This window comes from Pipistrellus hanaki (genome assembly GCF_964339955.1).
Source record: "Pipistrellus hanaki genome assembly, chromosome: 12".
Classification (NCBI taxonomy): Eukaryota; Metazoa; Chordata; class Mammalia; order Chiroptera; family Vespertilionidae; genus Pipistrellus; species Pipistrellus hanaki.
Window position 1 is genome coordinate 6,425,976 of NC_140514.1, and position 20,640 is coordinate 6,446,615.

At 35.6% G+C, this 20,640-nt stretch overlaps 1 protein-coding gene across 6 annotated transcripts in view; it reads left to right on the forward strand.

Moving 5' to 3' along the window:
* The window catches only part of TDRD15 (tudor domain containing 15), a 545,892-nt gene that overhangs the window by 28,084 nt on the left and 497,168 nt on the right, over nt 1-20,640 (forward strand). Inside the window, exons 1-2 of one of the 6 annotated variants that reach the window (XM_084900718.1) lie at nt 1,758-10,479; nt 14,444-16,117. The exons of 4 other annotated variants lie outside the window; for them this stretch is intronic. In XM_084900718.1, the coding sequence (XP_084756844.1) occupies nt 2,017-8,283 (6,267 nt within the window). In that variant the 5' untranslated portion in view covers nt 1,758-2,016 and the 3' untranslated portion in view covers nt 8,284-10,479; nt 14,444-16,117. Of the gene's footprint in view, nt 1-1,757; nt 10,480-14,443; nt 16,118-20,640 lie in introns of those variants that run through there. One more of the 6 variants, XR_014796494.1, reaches the window with a different exon arrangement.

Here is a 20,640-nt window from a genome sequence, read left to right on the forward strand (position 1 = left end):
ATGTAGCATGGTTGCGGGCACATCCCCAGTAGGGGTGTGCAAGAGGCAACTGATTGATGATTCTCTCTCATCGATGTTTCTGGCTTTCTATCCCTCTCCCTTCCTCTCAGTAAAAAAATCAATAAAATATATTTAAAAAAAAAAAAGAAAAAAAAGTATCTGGAGTTCATTCATGTAAGGAATTACAGTTCTATAAATTGGCTAAAGTCTGGGAATTGGATAATGGCCTGTGAATTTAAATAATGGTTGTTTAAGAAGGCTTTTCTTGTTCTGAACTCTTTTGGCTTATTCTAATAAATATCTTTAGTGTGTTGCCCATTGATGTTATTTTTAAGAGATTCTAGGATTAAGTAGGCATAGCCTGGAATGTCTGTATATCAGAGATCCTGATTGCTACACAAAATTAATTATTTAGAATGAAATAAAAGCCATAGTCAGTACCCAGATGTTCCTAAATCTTATCTCTTCCTCTACCTTTCCAATTGCCTATTTCAATTGGACTTGGGTCTTAAGTTTTAGTAAGGTCTCCTATTCTGTCATTTTATATCTGAGATAACATTTATGCTTTGATAAGATTTTATATTCCTATGCTCCTCTTTTATCCTTTTATTTTCCCCCCATGAATTCTTAGGTTATTCTCTCAAACTTCTACCTCATTAATCTTTATTTTGTGTTAACTTTTACCATGCAATTTTAAATTTCTTATGTGTATAGAGTTACTTTTAATCTTAGTTGTGGCATCTTAATAACTACTTAGTCATATAAAATGCAATATTCTTTTTTGACCTTTTAGAAAACAGGAATCAGACTTTTGAAAAAGAATTTTTTCCTTCAGTACATGTATTGCTGAGGGGAGCATTTCTTTTAAGTGGTTCCATCATTTTTTTTTAGGTTCAATGTTTTTCTCTTTCTCATCCTCAAAAAAAATGATAATTGTAGGTTGTTAACTCAGATTCAAAGTTGAGCAGTGTCCTATCATAATAGAGTTGGATCTTATTGGAATTGGGGGAATATTTTATAATTATGAATATTTGTCTAGCCATTTTAAAAATTCTAACCAGCTGGCTCAGTCGGTGTGGCTCACTGGTTGAGTGTTGACCTATGAGCATGGTTCGATTCCCAGTCAGGGCATATCCCCAGGTTGCAGGCTCAATCCCCAGTGTGGGGTGTGCAGGAGGCAGCCAAACAATATTTTCTGTCATCATTGATGCTTCTGTTTCTCCATCACCCTGTCTGAAATCAATAAAAATATTTTTTTAAAATTCTAACAATTAGAGAAAGTTAGCACAATTGTCTGGATCTTTGTCTCTGTGCTAAAGAATTCTTCTCCACCTACTCTCCTTTTTGTGGCCAGCCATGCCAGTGACAAGGCCTAACCTGCCTTACAATTTCTCCATGGCTGCCTTCCTTAGTGCCGTCCAGGACTCAGCCTGTTGCTCTTGGTCTAAGAAGAATCCTAGTCCGTGTAATGATGCTGCCACACCCAAATATTACTAATTGACACAGGGTAGGGAGTGCAGTGTCCCCTGTTGGCTTTCCATCTACTGTTGCTTTGAGCACTCACTTCTTTGAGTTATGGGTTAGGAAAAGTCTGCATGAGGGGAAAAAAGTTTTCTCACAGGAGGAAGAGATCTCTTATGGGTTTTATTTGGCTTCCTTCTGTTTATATCACATCTGTCCAATACCTAGTATAAATTTGTTAGTATCTGGAAACTAAAGATTGTTCTTTGTGTTACAGCAGTTTTATATATGTAGATATTCCTATTTTTAGTCTTGTTATTTCAGTAGAATTTTTTTAAAAATGTGAAAGGCAGTGAAGAGTTAGGTGCATTTTGTTTATCTATTATCTTGCCCAGTGTATGTAATTTTTGTTAACATATTCAATTTGATAAATACAGGCATATAACTATTTTTAAGGCTATGCTTATGTGTGAATTTATATAATGTTAATTTCATTTAATTTTTACAGCTGTCTGTCTAGAAGCTAATTAGTATTTATTATTTGCTTTTTAGAAAATGGATTCTACATCTCTATTACCAACATTTTTAGATATGGATCTGACAATATCACGTACAGAAATTTGTCCCAAGGACATTCTGGTGAAATTTCAAGGGAGAAGTAATATTGAATGTGAGTTTGACTATCACATATTGCAGAGGGAGATACAGCATATTCCAAAAGTAAAAAAGAATGTGGACATTGATGAATTTTGTTTGGTAGAAGAAAGAGTATCTGGAGAATGGCAGAGAGGAAGAGTTTTGGAAAAGAAAAATGAACTCTATACTGTACTTCTAATAGATCGTGGAGAAGAACTAAGAGTCAGTAGTATGCAGGTTGCTTCAGCCTGTGGCAAGTTATTTGAACTACCACCACGGGTAGTATTTGGTATTTTTGCAAACATACTACCGATTGGAGAAAAATGGTCTCCTAAGGCCTTGAATTATTTCCAGTCATTAGTAGGACTTCAAGTGAAAGGTTGTATAATACAAGCTATATTGCCTCTTCACATGATTCTTCTTGAAGTGCCAAAAATTATATCCCAGGTTCTTGAATTAAAATTAGGAAGACTTATTGATGGGGATTCATTTTGTCTTATTGTGGAAATGTTAAAAGAATTCCCACATCAAATTCCTGATTTATTACAACATAAGACACTTGAATTATCATTACATAATAATGATTCTTTACTTGATATCCAACATGTTCTGGATAGTTTGCAGCCATCTTTGCCAATAGGTAATATTGAAAGTGTAAAGGTATCATCTGCATTGAGCCCAAGTAAATTTTATTGTCAATTAATTAAATGGATTCCAGAGTTAGAAGACTTGACAGTGTGCATGAATTTGCATTATGATATCGATCAAGAGAGTAGTCCTACTTGTGATAATTTTGGACTACTCTGTGTTGCCAAAAGGAGAAATGGACAGTGGCATAGAGGCATTCTTCAGCAGCTCTTGCCTAATAATCAAGTGAAAATTTGGTTTATGGATTATGGCAGTAGTGAGGTTATACCCTCAATTCATGTAAAGAAACTTAAACAGGATTTTATTTCAGTACCATTGTTTTCATTTCCATGTTCTCTGACATATTTGCACAGCCCAGATAAAAATGTAAGAAAATTTCAACTCAGTGTATTTAAACAAGCCTTGTTAGGACAAATAGTATATGCACAAATTAATTGGCTCAATAAGGATGAGCATTTGTATTACATAACATTACAAACTCAAGAGTCTACAAATAATTCTAAGTGTCTGCTGAAGACTGTAGGCACACAGGTACTTTGCCCACTTTCTGATTTAAAAATATCGAATATGTTAAGAGAGACTAGTACTTCTGCTGTAAATAACATTGCAGTTGAGAATTTTGTTGGAAATACAGAACAGTTGATAAACTCTCTAAATAATAAAGGCACTTTGAAAGTAGGGTTTCCTATTAAAACTATAGAAATGGAGATAGAAACTGCCTACATAGCTTTCGTAGCATATGTATTAAACCCATCAAATTTCTGGGTACGCACCAATGAATATCAGAATGAATTACAAGATATAATGAAAAATATAAACAGATTTTATGATTTATGTGAAAATGATGAACTAATTCTAAGAAATCCAGAACCAGGATCATTTTGTTGTGCGAGATATAGCAAGGACAGACGTTTTTACAGAGCTGTCATCAAGGAAATTAATGGTTATAAGATTAATGTGTATTTTTTGGATTATGGGAATACTGATTCCATACCATTTTTTGATGTAAGAACTTTGCTTCCAGAATTTTGTGAGTTGCCTGCCTTAGCCATGTGCTGTTCACTTGTACATATAGTTCCTGTTGAAAATATTTGGGTGAAGGCAGCAACTGATTATTTTAAAAAAGTTGTCTTAAACAAAGCAGTTTTGCTTCAAGTTATAGCAAAAAAAGATGACAAGTACACTGTAAATATTCAGAGTATTGAAGCCTCTGAAAATATTGATGTTGTCTCTCTTATGGTACAAGCTGGATATGCAGAATATTGGGAAGTAGAGCCAGAATGTTATCCAAATTATGCAAGTCAATATTCGGTGTTAAATTTAAAATCTAAAAACAAAGTTAATATTAAGAAGATCTTATCTGCCCTTCCTAAAGGATCTAAACCTAAAAAGTATCACAAAAATAAACTTAAAGAAAGTAGTTATTCTTTGGTAAAGTCCCCAACTATTAATTTCTCCAATTTAAAAAATCCTCTCACCTTGTCTGTGGGACCTGAGTTACCATGGCCTTATAAAGAATATATGTTTAAACCAGGAACAGTCCTTGAAGTTAAGTGTTCTTCTTATTATGGCCCAGGTGACTTTTCATGCCAGCTTCAATGTAAGTTAGAAGACCTAAAATTACTGATGGAACAAATTCAGAATTATTACAGCATTCATTCTGATCCTTATCAGATTGGGCAGATAGCTTGTGTTGCTAAGTATTCCAAAGATAGGAAGTGGTATAGAGCTGCTGTTTTGACTCAAGTATCAAATAAAGAAGTTGATGTAGTATTTGTTGATTATGGTTACCAGGAAAGAGTTTTAATTAAAGATCTTTGTGCGATTAACCCATATTTTCTTTTTTTAGAAGGCCAAGCTTTCAGATGTAGACTTAACCATTTAATTGAACCCATTAGTTGTAAATTATTAAGTTGGACAAGAGAAGCATGCAGAGACTTTGGGAATTTTATTTCTTCATCCAGAGGGTTATTGACTTGTGTCATCTGTGCCTTAGTTCTTATACATCCAAACCATTTATGTAACTTGGTAGATTTACAATCTCCATTTACAAGTGCAAAAGAATTTCTTATTAATCATGGCTCTGCACAGTATATTACATTATCAAAGCCATTCCCATCTTCAGTTAGTCTTTACAGCTACTGTTATTCCTCCTTTAATATAAAAATTGGAAGTGAGGAAGAAATATATATATCTCATATATACAGCCCCAAAAAGTTTTATTGCCAATTTAGTAGAAATAATAAAGACCTAAAGATTATAGAAACAAAAATCACAGAGATTAATAACCTCAAAAATTATCCAGAATATTCTAGCAAAAAGAGATTGTGCATATGTAAATATATAGAGGATGGTCTCTCTTATAGAGCTTTAGCAATGCCAAAGTCAGATTCATTATCTGACTTTCTGGTCTATTTTGTGGACTTTGGAAATAAACAACAAGTAGAAAAAAGTATGTTGAGGGTTATTTCAGATCAGTTTCCAGAGTTGCTGTTTACACCTATGCAAGCTGTTAAGTGCTTTTTGTCAGATCTTAGAGATGTGGATATTCCAGTAGAAATCAATAAGTGGTTTGAAGATAGTTTCTTGGGAAGACCATTAAGGGCAGTAATATTGTCCAAGGAGGCAGACGGCCAGTTTGGTGTAGAGTTGTATGATGGATATCAGCATATAAGTCAGAAAATTAAAATGTTGCTTCATGCTAATGGAAAAAAACATTGTGACCCAGCACACTGTGTGGAAAAAGGCCTTAAAATAAATGAAAATAAAAGACTTGCTGTTTCTTTGAAAGGCAAGAGAGAAAACTATCACCATGATATGACAAATAAAACTAGCCTAGTAACATATCCTGAAAGGGAAATACATCAGTTAATGAATTCCAAAGGTATATATGCTCGGGTTTTGAAATCATCAGCTCGTTATAAAATTGAGCCTGTGTCAAAAAACAAAGTAAAGAAGTCTTTGAATGATGGACTTAAAAATAAAGGTGCAGACGTTGTCCCTGGATTTGCACCTACTCTTGATGAAAGTGATGTGGGCAAGAAATCAGGACGGGTTGTGTCGCAGTCTTTTATCAGAGAATTACATCAAGTAGCCTCACAAAACTCATATAATCTTACAAGACCACAAATCAAAGACCTTCCTGAACTCAAAATTTACTTGAATGCTAAAGTTAAAGGATATATTTCTAATATCAGTAACCCAGCAAGTTTCCATATTCATCTTGAGGAGAATGAAAATGTAATCATCAGACTTGCTAATGCTCTAAATGAAAGAAGAGCAGATATAGTGAGCGAGAGAAAATCAGTTAAACCTATCGTGGGAGATCTTGTAATTGCAGAATACTCTACTGAAAATGCCATTTACAGAGCTGTTATTAAGAACACTTTTCCAGGAAATTTTTTTGAAGTGGAATTTATTGACTATGGTAACACTGAAATAGTAAACATATCTAAAATTTATGAACTTACGAGAGAATTCCTAACTATTCCTCAGCTAGGACTCCATTCTTTTCTCAGTGGAGTAAAGTGGAATGAGCCTGGTGAAATATGGGACAGTAAAACTATAGATTATTTTGCTTCACGAGTAAGTAACAAAACAGTTTCTTGTGAATTTTTGAAAAAGCATGACCAGAAATGGGAAGTAAACATAATTTGTGATGAAAAATGTGTCATTAATGAGCTTCTGAAATGGACAGCATGTCCCAAACTACAGAAAACTGTATTGCAAAGGCCTCAGGTTGTTTCTCAGAAGGTGAACCCTGATGATAGTGAAATGAAGAAAGTGAGCTCAAATGAATATGAAAGTTCTGTGATCCTTCAACCATCCTACCGGCAGCTGGTTAATATTCCTTTTGAACAGTTAAAACCTGGACAACTCGAGAAGGCTGAAATTCTTTATGTTTCAAAAAGTGGGACATTTTATGTGAAGTTAGCTAAAAATAAAAAAATATTATCAGATTTAACAGTACTAATTACTAAAGAAGTAAAACAACCTTTTTCACCAATGGAAAATATTGAAAAAGGCTTAGAATGCTTGGCAAAATCTAAAAATACTTTGAAGTGGTATCGATCAAAAGTAGAAAAAAAGTGTGCTGATGAGACAGTGCTTGTTTTTTTAGTTGATTGTGGTAGGTATGATGCAGTGCCTTTACGTAATATCAGGGTACTTAGTGATGAAATCAGAAATATTCCAAGACAAGCTGTGCCTTGTAAATGGGTTTGGTTTGAAAATTTTAGAAACATGCCATTCGAGTCCATTGTGCATTTATTTGCTCGTTCGGAAATAGATATCCTTTTCCTAAAATGTTTAAACTTTTCCTGGGAAGTAGAAATTTTGGTAGATGGCCTGTTACTTATGGAATATTTAAATTTAAATACAGTTCATGTTGAAGAAAACCAACTTATATCTTCAGAAATTATTTCCGGTGTGGCATCTAAGACTCCTGTGTCATCATGTATGATAAGATCTTTTACTTGGGCACAACTCCAAAATGGTAGGCGATATTCTGGTATTGCCACTGCTGTTTCTGATCCATCAGACTTCTGCATTCAGTTAGATGATTTCTTTGACACAATGAAATCTGTCTTTATGTTGCTTTCTGATCTACCAGAAACCTTGCAAACTGTGCCTCAAGAGCACATAATTCCCGGTTGTAGCTGTTTGTTCAAATATAGACTGGAAGATCAATGGAATAGAATAGAAATTTCTGAAGTCTCTGATCAGTCTTTACTTATTGTGTTGGTTGACTATGGGTTTTCCATTTACATACCTTATTCAGAGATAAGAAATCTTAGAGTTGTTCCCGAGGACCTTCTGAATTTGCCAAGGCTAAGTTATCCTTGTGCCTTATATGGTATCTTACCTGCTAACGGGAAACACTGGAGTGAAGAAGCCAACAGTTTTTTTCTAGATTTCCTAAGTATGCCAGGCTTAGATTTTCAGTTTAGGGAATATAGGTTTGAAACAAAACTGAAAGTAGATGTCATTTATGAGAAAAACAGTCTGGCAGATATCTTAGTTGCATATGGTTTTGCAATGTATTCTAAAGATTCAGACCATCTTGATGCAGTTACTACTACTGGATCTCCTAAAATCCAATATAAATTACAGAGGAAACCTGTTTACTCATTATTAGATCACAGTTGTTACAAAAGAGAAAATATAAATTGTATATGCACTGAGAAACAGAAGCTAAAAAAGCAGAAAAGTATAAAGAGGAAAGATGTCTGTAAGAACCCCTTAAGCAAAAGCCATGTTAGTAAAAGATTATATTCTAGAAATCTAACACTGAGGAATAAGGTTGAAAGTAGAAAACATAATCCTCAAAGTACCATTCCATTTGATAAGAGTGCAGCAGCTTCATTTTGGGAACTGTTATCTAATGGTTTGGAGAACAATACTAATTGCATTGAAAACATAGCAAAAAAGCTACCAATTGGAGAAATAAAGAAAAAGAATAAAATGGACTTGAGAACAGCAGTACAAGCAATGCATGTTAATGGAAAAATATCAGAAGAACACTTAAAGGGTAAGTAGCCAGTTATAAAAAGTAGATTCTTTTTGTAGGTTCTATTTTTGATTCTTTTTAAAAAAATATATTTTATTGATATTTCACGGAGAGGAGGAAGGGAGAGAGATAGAGAGCTAGAAACATCGATGAGAGAAAAACATTGACCAGCTGTCTCTTGCACACTCCCTACCAGGGATGTGCCCGCAACCAATGTACATGCCCTTGCCCGTAATCGAACCTGGGACCTTTTAGTCTGCAGACCGACGCTCTACCACTGAGCCAAACCGGCTTCAGCTATTTTTGATTCTTTATAAAATTTTTTTATCTATGAAAATTATCCAAATTGAAAATATCCGACTGCAAAAAAATTTACTAAAAAACCTGAATAAATGAATAAACTTGGAGTGATCATTTGAACAATAAAATTATCACTTGAACAGCAACCTTTGAGAATGTAAACAAAGTATAGAGGATTTTAACCACACATATGTGTACATGTTACAGATAATTTCAGGGTTTCACAAAACTTCTCTGACGGTCCATAGACCTCAAATTAATAAATGCTGCAATTAGGGAGCTTCCTGGGCTCATTTTTGAAGAATAAAGATGAAATATATCTTTAGTTTTTTTTTGTTTGTTTTTTTAGTGTCCTTTTATCAGAGAGATAGGGAGAGGGTAGATGAGAGAGGAACATCATTGTTCTGCTGCCTCCTTCCTGGCTCCTACTGGAGACCAAACCTTCAACCTGGGCATGTGCCCTGACTGGGAAACGAACCCAGTTGTGCTATCCAGACATTGTTACACATGAATTAAAGAGCCCTGACCTCCTGGTTCAAAGCTTGATGCTCAGCCACTGAGCCATACCGGCTGGGCAGTAAGTTAAGTTTTTGATACTGCAAGAAACAAATATTTAGGATAGTGTATGCATCTGTACACATGCACAGATGAGTAATAGATTAATGGTTACACTTCTTTTTTGAAGGTAGGATTTATGGATAAGAGACAATTAATAGCTTTAAATAAAGACTAGAATAGGCTATATGTGTTTCTCCAAAGTGGATATACACTGAGTGGTCAGATTATTATGACCACTCCATCAGTACTTTGTTGGGCCACCTTTTGCCTTCAATACTGTGGTGATTCTTCTTGGCATTGACTCCACGAGATATTGAAAGATGATGCAAAGAATCTGACACCATGTCTGATGAATGGCACTGTGCAGTTCTGTGAGATTTAATGGTTGTGGAACCAGCTGCCTGTTGGCTCTTTTAACTTTGTCCCACAAATGCTCCATTGGATTGAGATCTGGTGATTGCAGGGGCCACCTAAGCAAGGTAAAGTCTCCCCCATGTTCTTGAAACCACTCCTGCACAATACGAGCACCGTGGCATGGCGTATTGTCTTGTTGGAAGAAGCCATCTCCATTGGGATACGCTGTCAACATGACACGATGAACTTGATCAGCAATGATACTTAAGTATGCTGTGCTATCCAGACATTGTTCCACATGAATTAAAGGCCCAAATCATGCCAGGAAAACATGCCCCAAACCATAACACCACTCCTACCAGCTTGAAGGGTTGAACTCATGCATGTGGGGTTCATGCTTTCATGCTGTTTCTGCCAAATTTTCACTCTGCCATCTGCATGATGCAACTGGAAACGTGATTCATTGGACCACATGACCTTTCTCCAGTGCTCGACTGTCCAATTCTTGTGTTCCTGTGCGAATTGGAGATGTTTTATCTTGGTAACTGCAGACAGCAAAGGTGTTCGAACAGGCCTTCGCTTCCATATCCCATATGATGCAGTGTACGGCTAACTTGCCTACAATTTTTCAGGTGGCTGTAATAATCTGGCCACTCAGTGTATATTACTAATTGTTTAAGAAAATATGTTTTTATTTGTTAGGCTACATGTGTAATTACGTGTATATGTTATAGTGTGTATAAAATGTATAATTTGTGCCCTTTTTTGTTATATTGTGACTTCTTAGGAATTAAGTAAAAATAAATTCTAATTATAGTAGGTATTTTCAAAATAAACTGGAATAATTCTCAATAAAATATACAGTGCCTTGAAAATCATTAATTTTTGCTTGTTTTTCAATAGAGGGAGATGAAAGCTCAGATCGTTTATGCATCAGTTCGGCAACAAATGACACATAGGACACCCAATAATCACTCTTTTGCTTTAGATGCTCCAGATACATAATCAAAGTGGTAAGCATAGGACAACTTTTAACATTAAAGTACATTAGAGGAATCTAGATTGTTACATTACTTCCCCAGGAGACAGTGACTGGAATGTTATAGAAATTCTGTGTGAGCAAGAATTGTGATGTTATGATTTGAAAAAACTTAGATAGGAAATGTGGCTCACCCCTGAAGTACAGCTGACCCTTGAACAACACTGGTTTGAACTGCATGGGTCTGCTTATATGTGGATTTTTTTCAGTAAATATACAGCTGGCCTTCCAGATCCCTGGGTTTCACAACCATAGATTCAACCAACTGCAGATAGAAAACAGTATCTTCAGTCCAAGGCTCAGAATTTGGATGTAAAGGGTCAATGTGCACATTTTCTTCCACCATCTATAATGATAAAAGCGTAGCATTCTATTTAGACTGGACGTCCTTCTGGACGTCCGTCTGTCCTTCCAGATGAAGCTGAGAATGTGAGGGAAGCCTGGCTCCTGAGTGCCAGAGGGAAGCCAGTGCCGGCAGCCGGAGAAAGGAAGGCCTACTCTTGCACGAATTTTGTGCATCGGGCCTCTAGTTTTATATAAGGGACTTGAGCATCAATGGATTTTGGTATTCACGGGGGTCCTAGAACTAATCCCCTCTGGACACTGAAGGACTATAGTTCATTTTTTGGGGAGTCAAAAGTTATAGCGGATGATCAATGCATTTAACCTCCAAGTTGTTCAAGGCTAAACATCTTATTTGATACACTATTTGCAGGTGGTTTCACAGTCATTACATAATTTATTATTACCTTCAGCTATTTTTCAGGTGTCTCCTAACAAAGCCTTTGTTTAATTTGTTACTTTGTACAATAATAATTATAATACATAGAGAACTAATACTATATTCCCTAGAAAATGTAGGTGCTCATAGGACTAATATTTATTAAAAGGATGTAGAAGTCAGCTTAATTTCATCCCTCTAGCTCACAAGAAAAAAATGAGAGATTTTCATTTTTTCACTTTATTTTCTAGTTGTATATTTAATTTTGTTTTATATAAAGTATTTTTGGTGGTTGTGGATATTTGTGACATTTAAGAACACTGCTATCTATTTGGAGGGTAGGTGTTTGTCAATGCATTTACCTGTGTATTGAAATGCATTTTGTAAGTAATCATTGAGCAAACTGTGAGTCTTGTTTTGGTGTAAAGATAGAACCATAAAGTTATGTAAGTATACTTAAGAGTCAGTGTAAGCCAAATAGATTTGAAGATCTAGAGAGGTGGTGATTTAAAGAGTATTTGGAAAAACTTAGATATTTCCTAAGCTTGCTAGGGACAATCAGTTTTATTGTTATTTGTTCATGTACATTGGATATGTTGGTATTGTCATTTTTTGAGATTAGGAAACAATTTCTAGAAGTAGTATTGTTTATGAATACTTTCAAGTTTAATTTTGGTATCCTGAAAAGGAAGTTTATTCAAGGCAAGGTAACTTTATTTATATTTTTTGCATTACAAGTTAATTTCTGAATTCACCTGTAAAGCAATTTGGGCATGGACTTTTCTTCATGAGAAAATTGTTAATTACTACTAAATTTTTTTACTCGTTATAGATGCGTTCAGTTTTTCTATTTCTTCTGAGTCAGTTAACTTTTGGTTGTGTCATTCTAGGAATTTGTCCTTTTCACCCAAATTGTTTATGTTGGCATAATGTCATCATATGTCATAAAACTTTTAATTTCTGTAGAGTTAGTAATGATGCTCCCAGTTTCATTTTTAATTTTGATTATTTGCCTTTCTTCAGTTTTGAAAAATTGTGGTGGAAAAATGCACATAGAGTTTACCATCTTAACCATTTTTCAGTATGGAGTTCAGTGTTATTAAGTATATTGTTATGCCACCATCACCACCATCCATCTTTGGAACTCTTTTCACCTTGTAAAACTGAAAACCTATCAATTAAATCTAACTCCCCATTAAATCCTTCCCACAGTTCCTGGCAACTACCATTCAACTTTTTATTTTGATGAATGGTACCTCATATGTGTGGAATCACATAGTATTTGTCCCTTTGTGATTTGTTCCTATGTGAAATTTCATGTAGCAGCCTGTATTTAAGGTTCAGGCATGTTGTAAGGTGTTAGAAATTTCTTCCTTTTTAAGGTTGATGGATTTTCAGTTTTTACAGCTTCATTTACTACCAAAGACTATTATTTGTCTGTTGAGTTGTAGAACCTTTAGCCAGTACCCATTTTCTTGATTGCTATAGCTCTGGAGTATTTTTGAAATCAGAAAGTATAAGCCCTCATATCTGTTCTTTCTCAAAATTATTTTGCCTCTCCTGGATCCCTTATATTTCCAAATGAATTTTAGGATCATCTTGTAAAAGTCTGCAAAAATGCCAGCTTGAATTTTTATAGCAATTAGTTGAATCAAGATTAATTTGGGTTGAGTTGCTATCATAGCAATATTGAGTCTTTTAAGCCATGAACAGGGAAATATATCTCCATTTGTTGACCTTTCCTTTCCTTTAGTAACATTTATAATTTTTTAATACACAAATCTTGAACAGTTTTTATTATATAATTTTAAATATTTCTTTTGAGGCCATTGTGAAAGATACTGTGTTATTTTATTTTCCAATTGCTCATTGTTTCTTTATAAGAATACAATTGATTTTTGATCTTGTGTCCTCTGACCTTGCTGTGTTTGTTTTTTAGTTCTAATTTGTGTGTGTATGTCTGTGCATATGTGTGTTCTTTTGGGTTTTCTGAATGCAGGATTATGTCATATGCCAATAAATAAAATTTTAGTCTTCCCTTTCCAATTTGGATACCATTCCTCCCCCCCCCCCCCGATGGCAGTACTTAGCACCTCTATTACAATGTTGAAAATAAGTGGTGAGAGTAGCCATCTTTGCCTTGTCTGTTTTAGGAGAAAGGCCTTGTCTTTCACCATTAAGTATGATGTTTGTGTAGTTGTTATAACCCTTAATCACATTAAGGACATTTTTTTCTATTCTAAGTTTATTGAGAATTTTCATCATGAATAAATCCTTCCTTAAACTATTTCCTTGGTTATCTATCACTTTTCCTGCTTTCTTTCCCTAATATTTTTTATTACATGGTAAACAAAGACAATGTGGGTATATATTGTAGTAGCTTTGGGTTATGTTATCTTTCTCTTAATATTTTGAATATTCTTCTGGTAGGTAGTAAACTTGTTTTATTTTTTAAATATATTTTTATTGATTTCAGAGAGGAAAGGAGAAGGTGAGAGAGAGAGAAACATCAATGCTGAGAGAGAATCACTGATTGGCTGCCTCCTGAAAGCCCCCTACTCGGGAATGAACCCACAACCCAGGCATGTGGTCAGACAGGGAATCAAACTGTGGCCTCCTAGTTCAGAGGTTGATGCTCAACCACTGAGCCACGCCAGCTTGCCCAAAGCTATGAGTGTATCCCTAGATAAGGCCTAGACATTGTGAAGCAGAGACAAGCCAACCCTGAGGTGTTCTGTCTGAATTTCTGCCTCTCCAGTTTATGAACAACATAATGTCATTATTTTACCACTATGTTATGGAAGAAGTTATTTATGGAAATAATAACTAAAACATATTTTGGTACCAAAAGGGAGATGCTGCCATACTTTTGGACCTAGCAGTGGGAAGAAACTGAAAGGGCCTTGAGGAGAGGAACCTGATAAGCCTGAGGGAGACTGTCAGTGAGGGCTTTGAAGAATTGGAGAAAATGTTGGGAGCTGGAGAAAAGGAGGCTGGAGACCTTTGTAAGGAAAGTTAGCAAAATTGCTCTGCCATAATATGGAAAATTGCAAATGTATCTATTGAACCAAGAAATGAGGCTGAAGAGATTTCCCAGTGATTACTATATTCCTCCTGGTTCTCCTTTTTGAATGAGAGTGCCTATGAAGTTATTCTATGCTAGTCCCACAAATGTATGTTGGACGTGTGTGGGCTAATATGCCACTCTATTTCATAGGTCTTCAGATCAAGAAGAACTCTACTTAAGAATCCACTGCTGGGGAACCTAATCTACTTTGGGACTTGATTGAAAGGATGAGGTCTGAAACTGTCCTGATGCCTAATGGACGGAGAAGTCTTGGGGAAGGTGTAGTGTGTTATTCATGTGGGAATGGTGTGAATTGTTGTGGCCAGAGCTCAGACTGTGCTACATTGTATTATCCGAAGATTGCCACATCAATATTTCTCATCTTAACCTGCTCTTATCCAGGGTGAACTTGCCATTCTCCAACAGTAGGTCTCCTAGATCTGGGTAGGTTGGTGGCCCTTTTGACCAAAGCTTAGGGTGATGCCATGTGACCTCACGAGGCTGGGTCATAAACTGTGATGCAGCGTTCACATTCCTTTCTGACACACTTGCACCTGGTGCCCTGGACCGTCATGCAGGAAATCCACGACCACATCCAAGCTGTGAGGAAACTGAAGCCACATGGGAAGGCTATGCATAAGGACTCCTTCCTGTCCACTGTTCTGACCCTAGCCATTTGGTGTGTCCTTGCTGAGGCCATGGGCATTGTGCAAAGATAAGCTAACTTCATCATGCCATTCATGTCCAAATCCCTAAGCTGTAAGATCCGTGAACCTAATAAAATAGTTGTAATTTTACCCACTAAGCTTTGAGGTAGTAACTGGGACAACTGGAAAGTAACTTAAAAACCACATTATAAATCTCATTCAACCTTATGGTGTTTAGTTAAAGTGGCTTTTTTTTTTTTATGAGAAAATATGAATTTTAGTGAAAAAGTTTATGATACACTTTTAGCTGCTTAATGGCTTGGTTATTTATTCATTTATTTGGTTTTAGTTTGCTAAGTCAGTGGTTGGCAAACGGCAGCTTGAGAGCCACATGTGGCTCTTTGGCCCCTTGGGTGTGGCTCGGCGTTAGAACCACTTCAAAATAGACGCGCCCAGGGCGAGAACCGACTTCTGCGCATGGGCCACGAGGTTTCAATCGCACTGGATGTGCGTGCCTGCGTGTGGTGTTTTGTGGAAGAGCCACACTTACGGGGCCAAAGAGCAGCATGTGTCTCTCGAGCCGTGGTTTGCCGACCACTGTACTAAGTCATATGGCTGTGGCTGATTTCTAGATAGTTGATGTGCCACTGCACATGAGTTTATACTGGTTTATTTGTAAACTTTCTATTTCATTTGCGTTTTGTTTTGTCCTCTTACTTGATTGAAAACTCAATAAATATACTCTTTCAATTTGCCTCTATGTTTTATACATAATTTATATGATATAAATGCATATTGATTGAATATTAAATTTTATATTTTCAGAGGGCATAGGTCATGAGCTTTAAAATAATGTGAAATGTTATGGATGACTTAGGAAACATGGAATTGTATATCGATATTAATTATTTTATTAATAAGGGTAATTGTCTGCCTTTTAAGGAACTTCATTCCTGGTAAACTATATATCTAATTTGAGTATTTTTTATGAGGTAAAGATTGGAGGTAAAAGAGCAGATTTTTTTAGCTAAGAAAAAATGTTCTTGTTATTTTTGGAGGGCTTTACTGACATCTAGTGGCAGTAATGGTTTAAATTCCTTTTAGCTTTATTTCTACTCCTCTTTCCATGACTATAGTCTCTCAATTTTAAAACTTTTTTTTTTAAGGAAAGAGGTATTTTAGGTGTCTAAAGTGAGAATACCATTTTTTGAGGTGTGTATTATGCATATACCTCATATATAATTTAATATAGATGAATAAATATAATCATGTCATTTATTCGTAAGTGTAGTGTTTTGTTTTTATTTTCCTACCTTACTCCTTTTTCCATTTATATAATTTCCTTACCCCTGTCCTAAGGTAGGTCATGGTAACTGCCTAGATTTTCTCCATGTTCATCCATTTTGGTGCATGAGTGAATATCATTATCATTATGTATATACACACACACACACACACACACACACAATGTACACATTTTTATTATGTTTTAGAAAAACAAGAACATATACATTTTTATACATCTCTTAGAAATCTAAGAAATATAGTTCCATTTATTCAATGTATGCATAATTTTTTAAAATATGGCTATGTTTTAATTTCATTTTCAGCAACTTCTCTATTGATGGACATTTATCATTGTGGTTTTTGCCACCTTGGATGTGGTGGCAATTCACATGTGTACATCTGTATCCTAACATAGGGATGACTTTGTCTCTCTGAGATAGCTTTTTAGCAGTGAGATTGGTGGGTAAATGAGTGTATTTTTAATTTTAACAGATGTTGCCATATTGCTTTTAAAAGCAGGTGAAATGTCAATAAGCAACGTTAGCAGATTTTCCTGCACAGAAGTATAAAGTGATTTATTAATTTCATTTTCCTGATTACTAGAGAATTTGAACAACTCTGAATTTATTTCTCTATGAATTTTTTAATTTTGATTTTTGCACTTTGTATGTTAACCCTTGCTTATCATCCAGTTTACAAATATTTTGTATGGAAAAAAGATATTACAACAAAGTTTTAACTTGTCATACAATTAAACATTTTTATGTTTTGTTTTTGAGACACTTTGAGTTTCTCAGATGTAATTAAAAAACTCTTCACAGATGGATTGTATTCCTCCACTTTCCTTTTCTTCCTTTTTTTATCTTACAAAGTATTTATTGTCTGGGTTTTTATATTTAAATATTAATCCATTTGAAATTTAATTATTTTAATTTAAAAATACATACAAGTATATCTATCATCTATGTATCTATTCACACTTGTATATCTATATGTATAGATATATACACTGAGTAACCAGATTATTATGATCTCTGAACGCATAATAATTTGGCCACTCAGTGTATATCCTATATAATAAAAGGCTTATATGCAAATCGTCCCCTCAACCAGGAGTTTAACAGCAAGCAGGCCGGCCAACTGCCCATGTCCCCTCCCCCTGGCCAGGCTGGCTGGACCTCACCCATGCACGAATTCATGCACGGGGCCTCTAAAATATATATATATTATACACACACACACACACACACACACACACACACACACACACTCTCTCACACTCTGAGTGGCCAGATTATAATAATCTGGCTACTCAGTGTATATACATAAAGTAAAATGCCATATTAAAGAATTATGACAAAGTGAACAGCAGTTATTCAGAACAATTCTTGTCTCTTCTTAATGACTAAGTCTGCATTATCGCCTTCCTGCTTTTCTTCATATTTTTGCCTCCTAAGCTGAATCCCTAAATATTGCAGTTCAGTTTGTTGGTTATTAGCCTTAATATAAATAATATGTAATTTTTTAATATCTCATATTTTCACTTACCACGTGGTTAGTTTTATCCACATTGTGGTATGCAACAACATTCATTCATGCTCCTTGCTGTCTTGTATTTTCTTTGTCAATATATGTCTCCTTTTCTGTTCATAGTTGATGGATATATGGGTTTTCAGTTTTTGACTATATGGGATAATGCTACTGTGAACATTCTTGTTAATTGCTCTTAATACTTTCTGTGCATGAATTTCAGCTGAATATATATTTCATAGAGAAACTGATGGTTCATTTGGCACATAGGTAAGTCAGCAATTACTGCCCAAAGCATTTTCAAAAGCTGTCATACATTTTTTCCAGTGATGTGAATTCCAGTTACTCTTATCTCTAGCAATACTTAGCATTGTCTGTCTTTTATTGTCTAAATCATTTAAAAATATTTTTATTGATTTCAGAGAGGAAGGGAGAGGGAGAGAGAGAAACATCAATGATGAGAGAGAATCACTGATTGGCTACCTCCTGCATGATCCACACTGGGGATGGAGCCTGCAACTTAGGCATATGCTCTGACTGGGAATTGAACTGTGAGCTCCTGGTTCATAGGTTGATGCTTAACTACTGAGCCATGCTGGCCAGACTGTCTTAGTCATTCTTAGGTGTAAGTATTGGAATATTATTGTGGCTTTAGTTTACATTTTTCTGATAACTAATGAAGTTGAATAACTTTTAATGTTTATTGGTCATTTAATTAAGAATTACTGTTACTTGGTCACTTTTCTATGAGGAAGACATGTTCTAACTTGTAGAAATTCTTTATATATGCATATTCTGAATACACACCCTTCATTGTCCATATCTTTTTCACTTAGCGGCTTTTTTTGTGGTAGTTAATATTTTTTGATTAATAGAAACTCTTAATTTCAATTAGTTCAGTTTATACATTTATTTTCTGCATTTAATGCTTTTTGTGTCCTATAGGAGAAGTCTTTACATATCCAAACTGATGAAAGCAGTTTTCTAGAAGAATTTTATATTGCTTTTAAATTCAATCTACAATTCTGTTAAAATTAATTTTTATATAAGATACGAGGGGCCCAGTGCACAAACTTGTGCACCTTGAAAGGAACTATGAGCTGCGAGGCTGCGGTGAGAACACGGGCAGGTCTTGGCCCATCCTCTGTGCCCCAACCTGGCCCTTCCTGCTGTGGCTCCTCTCTCCCTACTCTGTCCCATATCTGCTGGCATCCCCCTTCCCACTGCTGCCACTCCCACTTGCTGCCAGCCCCGCTCCCACCCACTGAGAGTGCGGAGTGATTGGGGCTGGTGCTGGCAGCAGGTGCAAGTGGCAGCTGCTGCCCTGATCACTCCTCAGAAGCAGGGGAAGGTGGAGAAGCCTTCAGCGGTGATCAGGGCCGGCAGCCACTGCTCGCACCTGCTGATGGTGTTGAGTGATCAGGACCAGCGTTGGGCATCTGCAGCGGTTGGGACTGGCGGTTCCGGCACTGGCTGTGGGTGCAAATGAGATCATTGCTGGAGGTGACTGGCTGCCAGCCCTGATTGCCCCTCAGGAGCGGGGGGGGGGGAGGTGGAGAAGCCATGAAGGGTGATTGGGGCAGGCAACTGCTGCTTGCATTTGCTAATAGCAACTGCTGAGCGATTGGGGCTGGTGCTGGACGCTGGCAGAGGTGTGAGCAGCAGCTCTGGAACTGGCAGCGGGTGTGAGTGGGGCTGGCACTGGCAGCAGGTGCGAGCACCAGGTGAGAATGTGGCACTCAGGAGCAAAGAATTTTCAGTAACCACTAGAGGCTTGCCCCGATGACAGCAACCTGTGCCCCATCTTGCTCTGGTGCCCTCTCTCACCTGCTCCACACCATGTTTTGTCCACATGTGCCCCTGGTGGTCAGCACAATTAATAGCAACCAGTTTTGCCATTTGGTCTGTTTGCATATTAGCCTTTTATTATATAAGAGAGGATACTAAATAAGTTAGTATTTTTTTTTTTTTTTTTTTTTTACATATAGATATTTGACCCAGTAGCATTTATTGAAAAAGACCAATCTTGCCCCATTATACTAATGTATCCCCTTGGTCATAAATCTAGTGTTTATATATTCATGGGTTGGTTTCTTAACTTATTATTATTATTTTTTTTTACTATAATACCATACAGTAAGTCAATACCAAAATGTCTTAATTACTATAGTTTTATACTAAGTCTTGAATTTTGCCCATATAAATCCAGTAGTGTTTTTGTTCTTGAAGATTGCCTTAGTCCTCTTTGCTTTTGCATTTCATCATAAACATTTTAAAGTTAGCTTTTTATTTTCTACAAAATATATGCTGTTAAAATTTTCATTTGGATTTTCTTAAATCTATAGATTATTTAGAGAAGAATTACAGCTTTATAATATTGAATCTTCCAGTCCATGAATATGGTGTGTTCTTAGATTTACTTAGTCTTTAAAATTCTTTTAAAAAACTTTATGATCTTTATTATATCAATATTATATATAGTCGTCATTATTTGTTATTTCAGATGCTATTATTGATGTTTTTTTCAAATTTTTATTTTACTTTTGTACAATACATTGATCTTATATCTAGTAATGTTGCTAAATTCATTCATTTCTAACAAAGTTGGTTATGAAAAATTACATTTTTTCTTTTCATCCTTATACCTTTAAATTTAATTTTCTTGCTTTAATGTTATTGATTTTTGTGAGCATCCTGTGTCATTTCCAATCTTGGAAAAACCTTTTAATATCTCATCATTAAGTATGGCGTATGCAAAAAAATATTAAAGAACAGTTAATAGGGAAGTTTCTTTTTATTTCTAATTTGCTAAAACTTTAGCATTGAATTTTATCAAATTGATATGGTCATGTGATTTTTTCTGTTGTGGTTATTCCATTATTT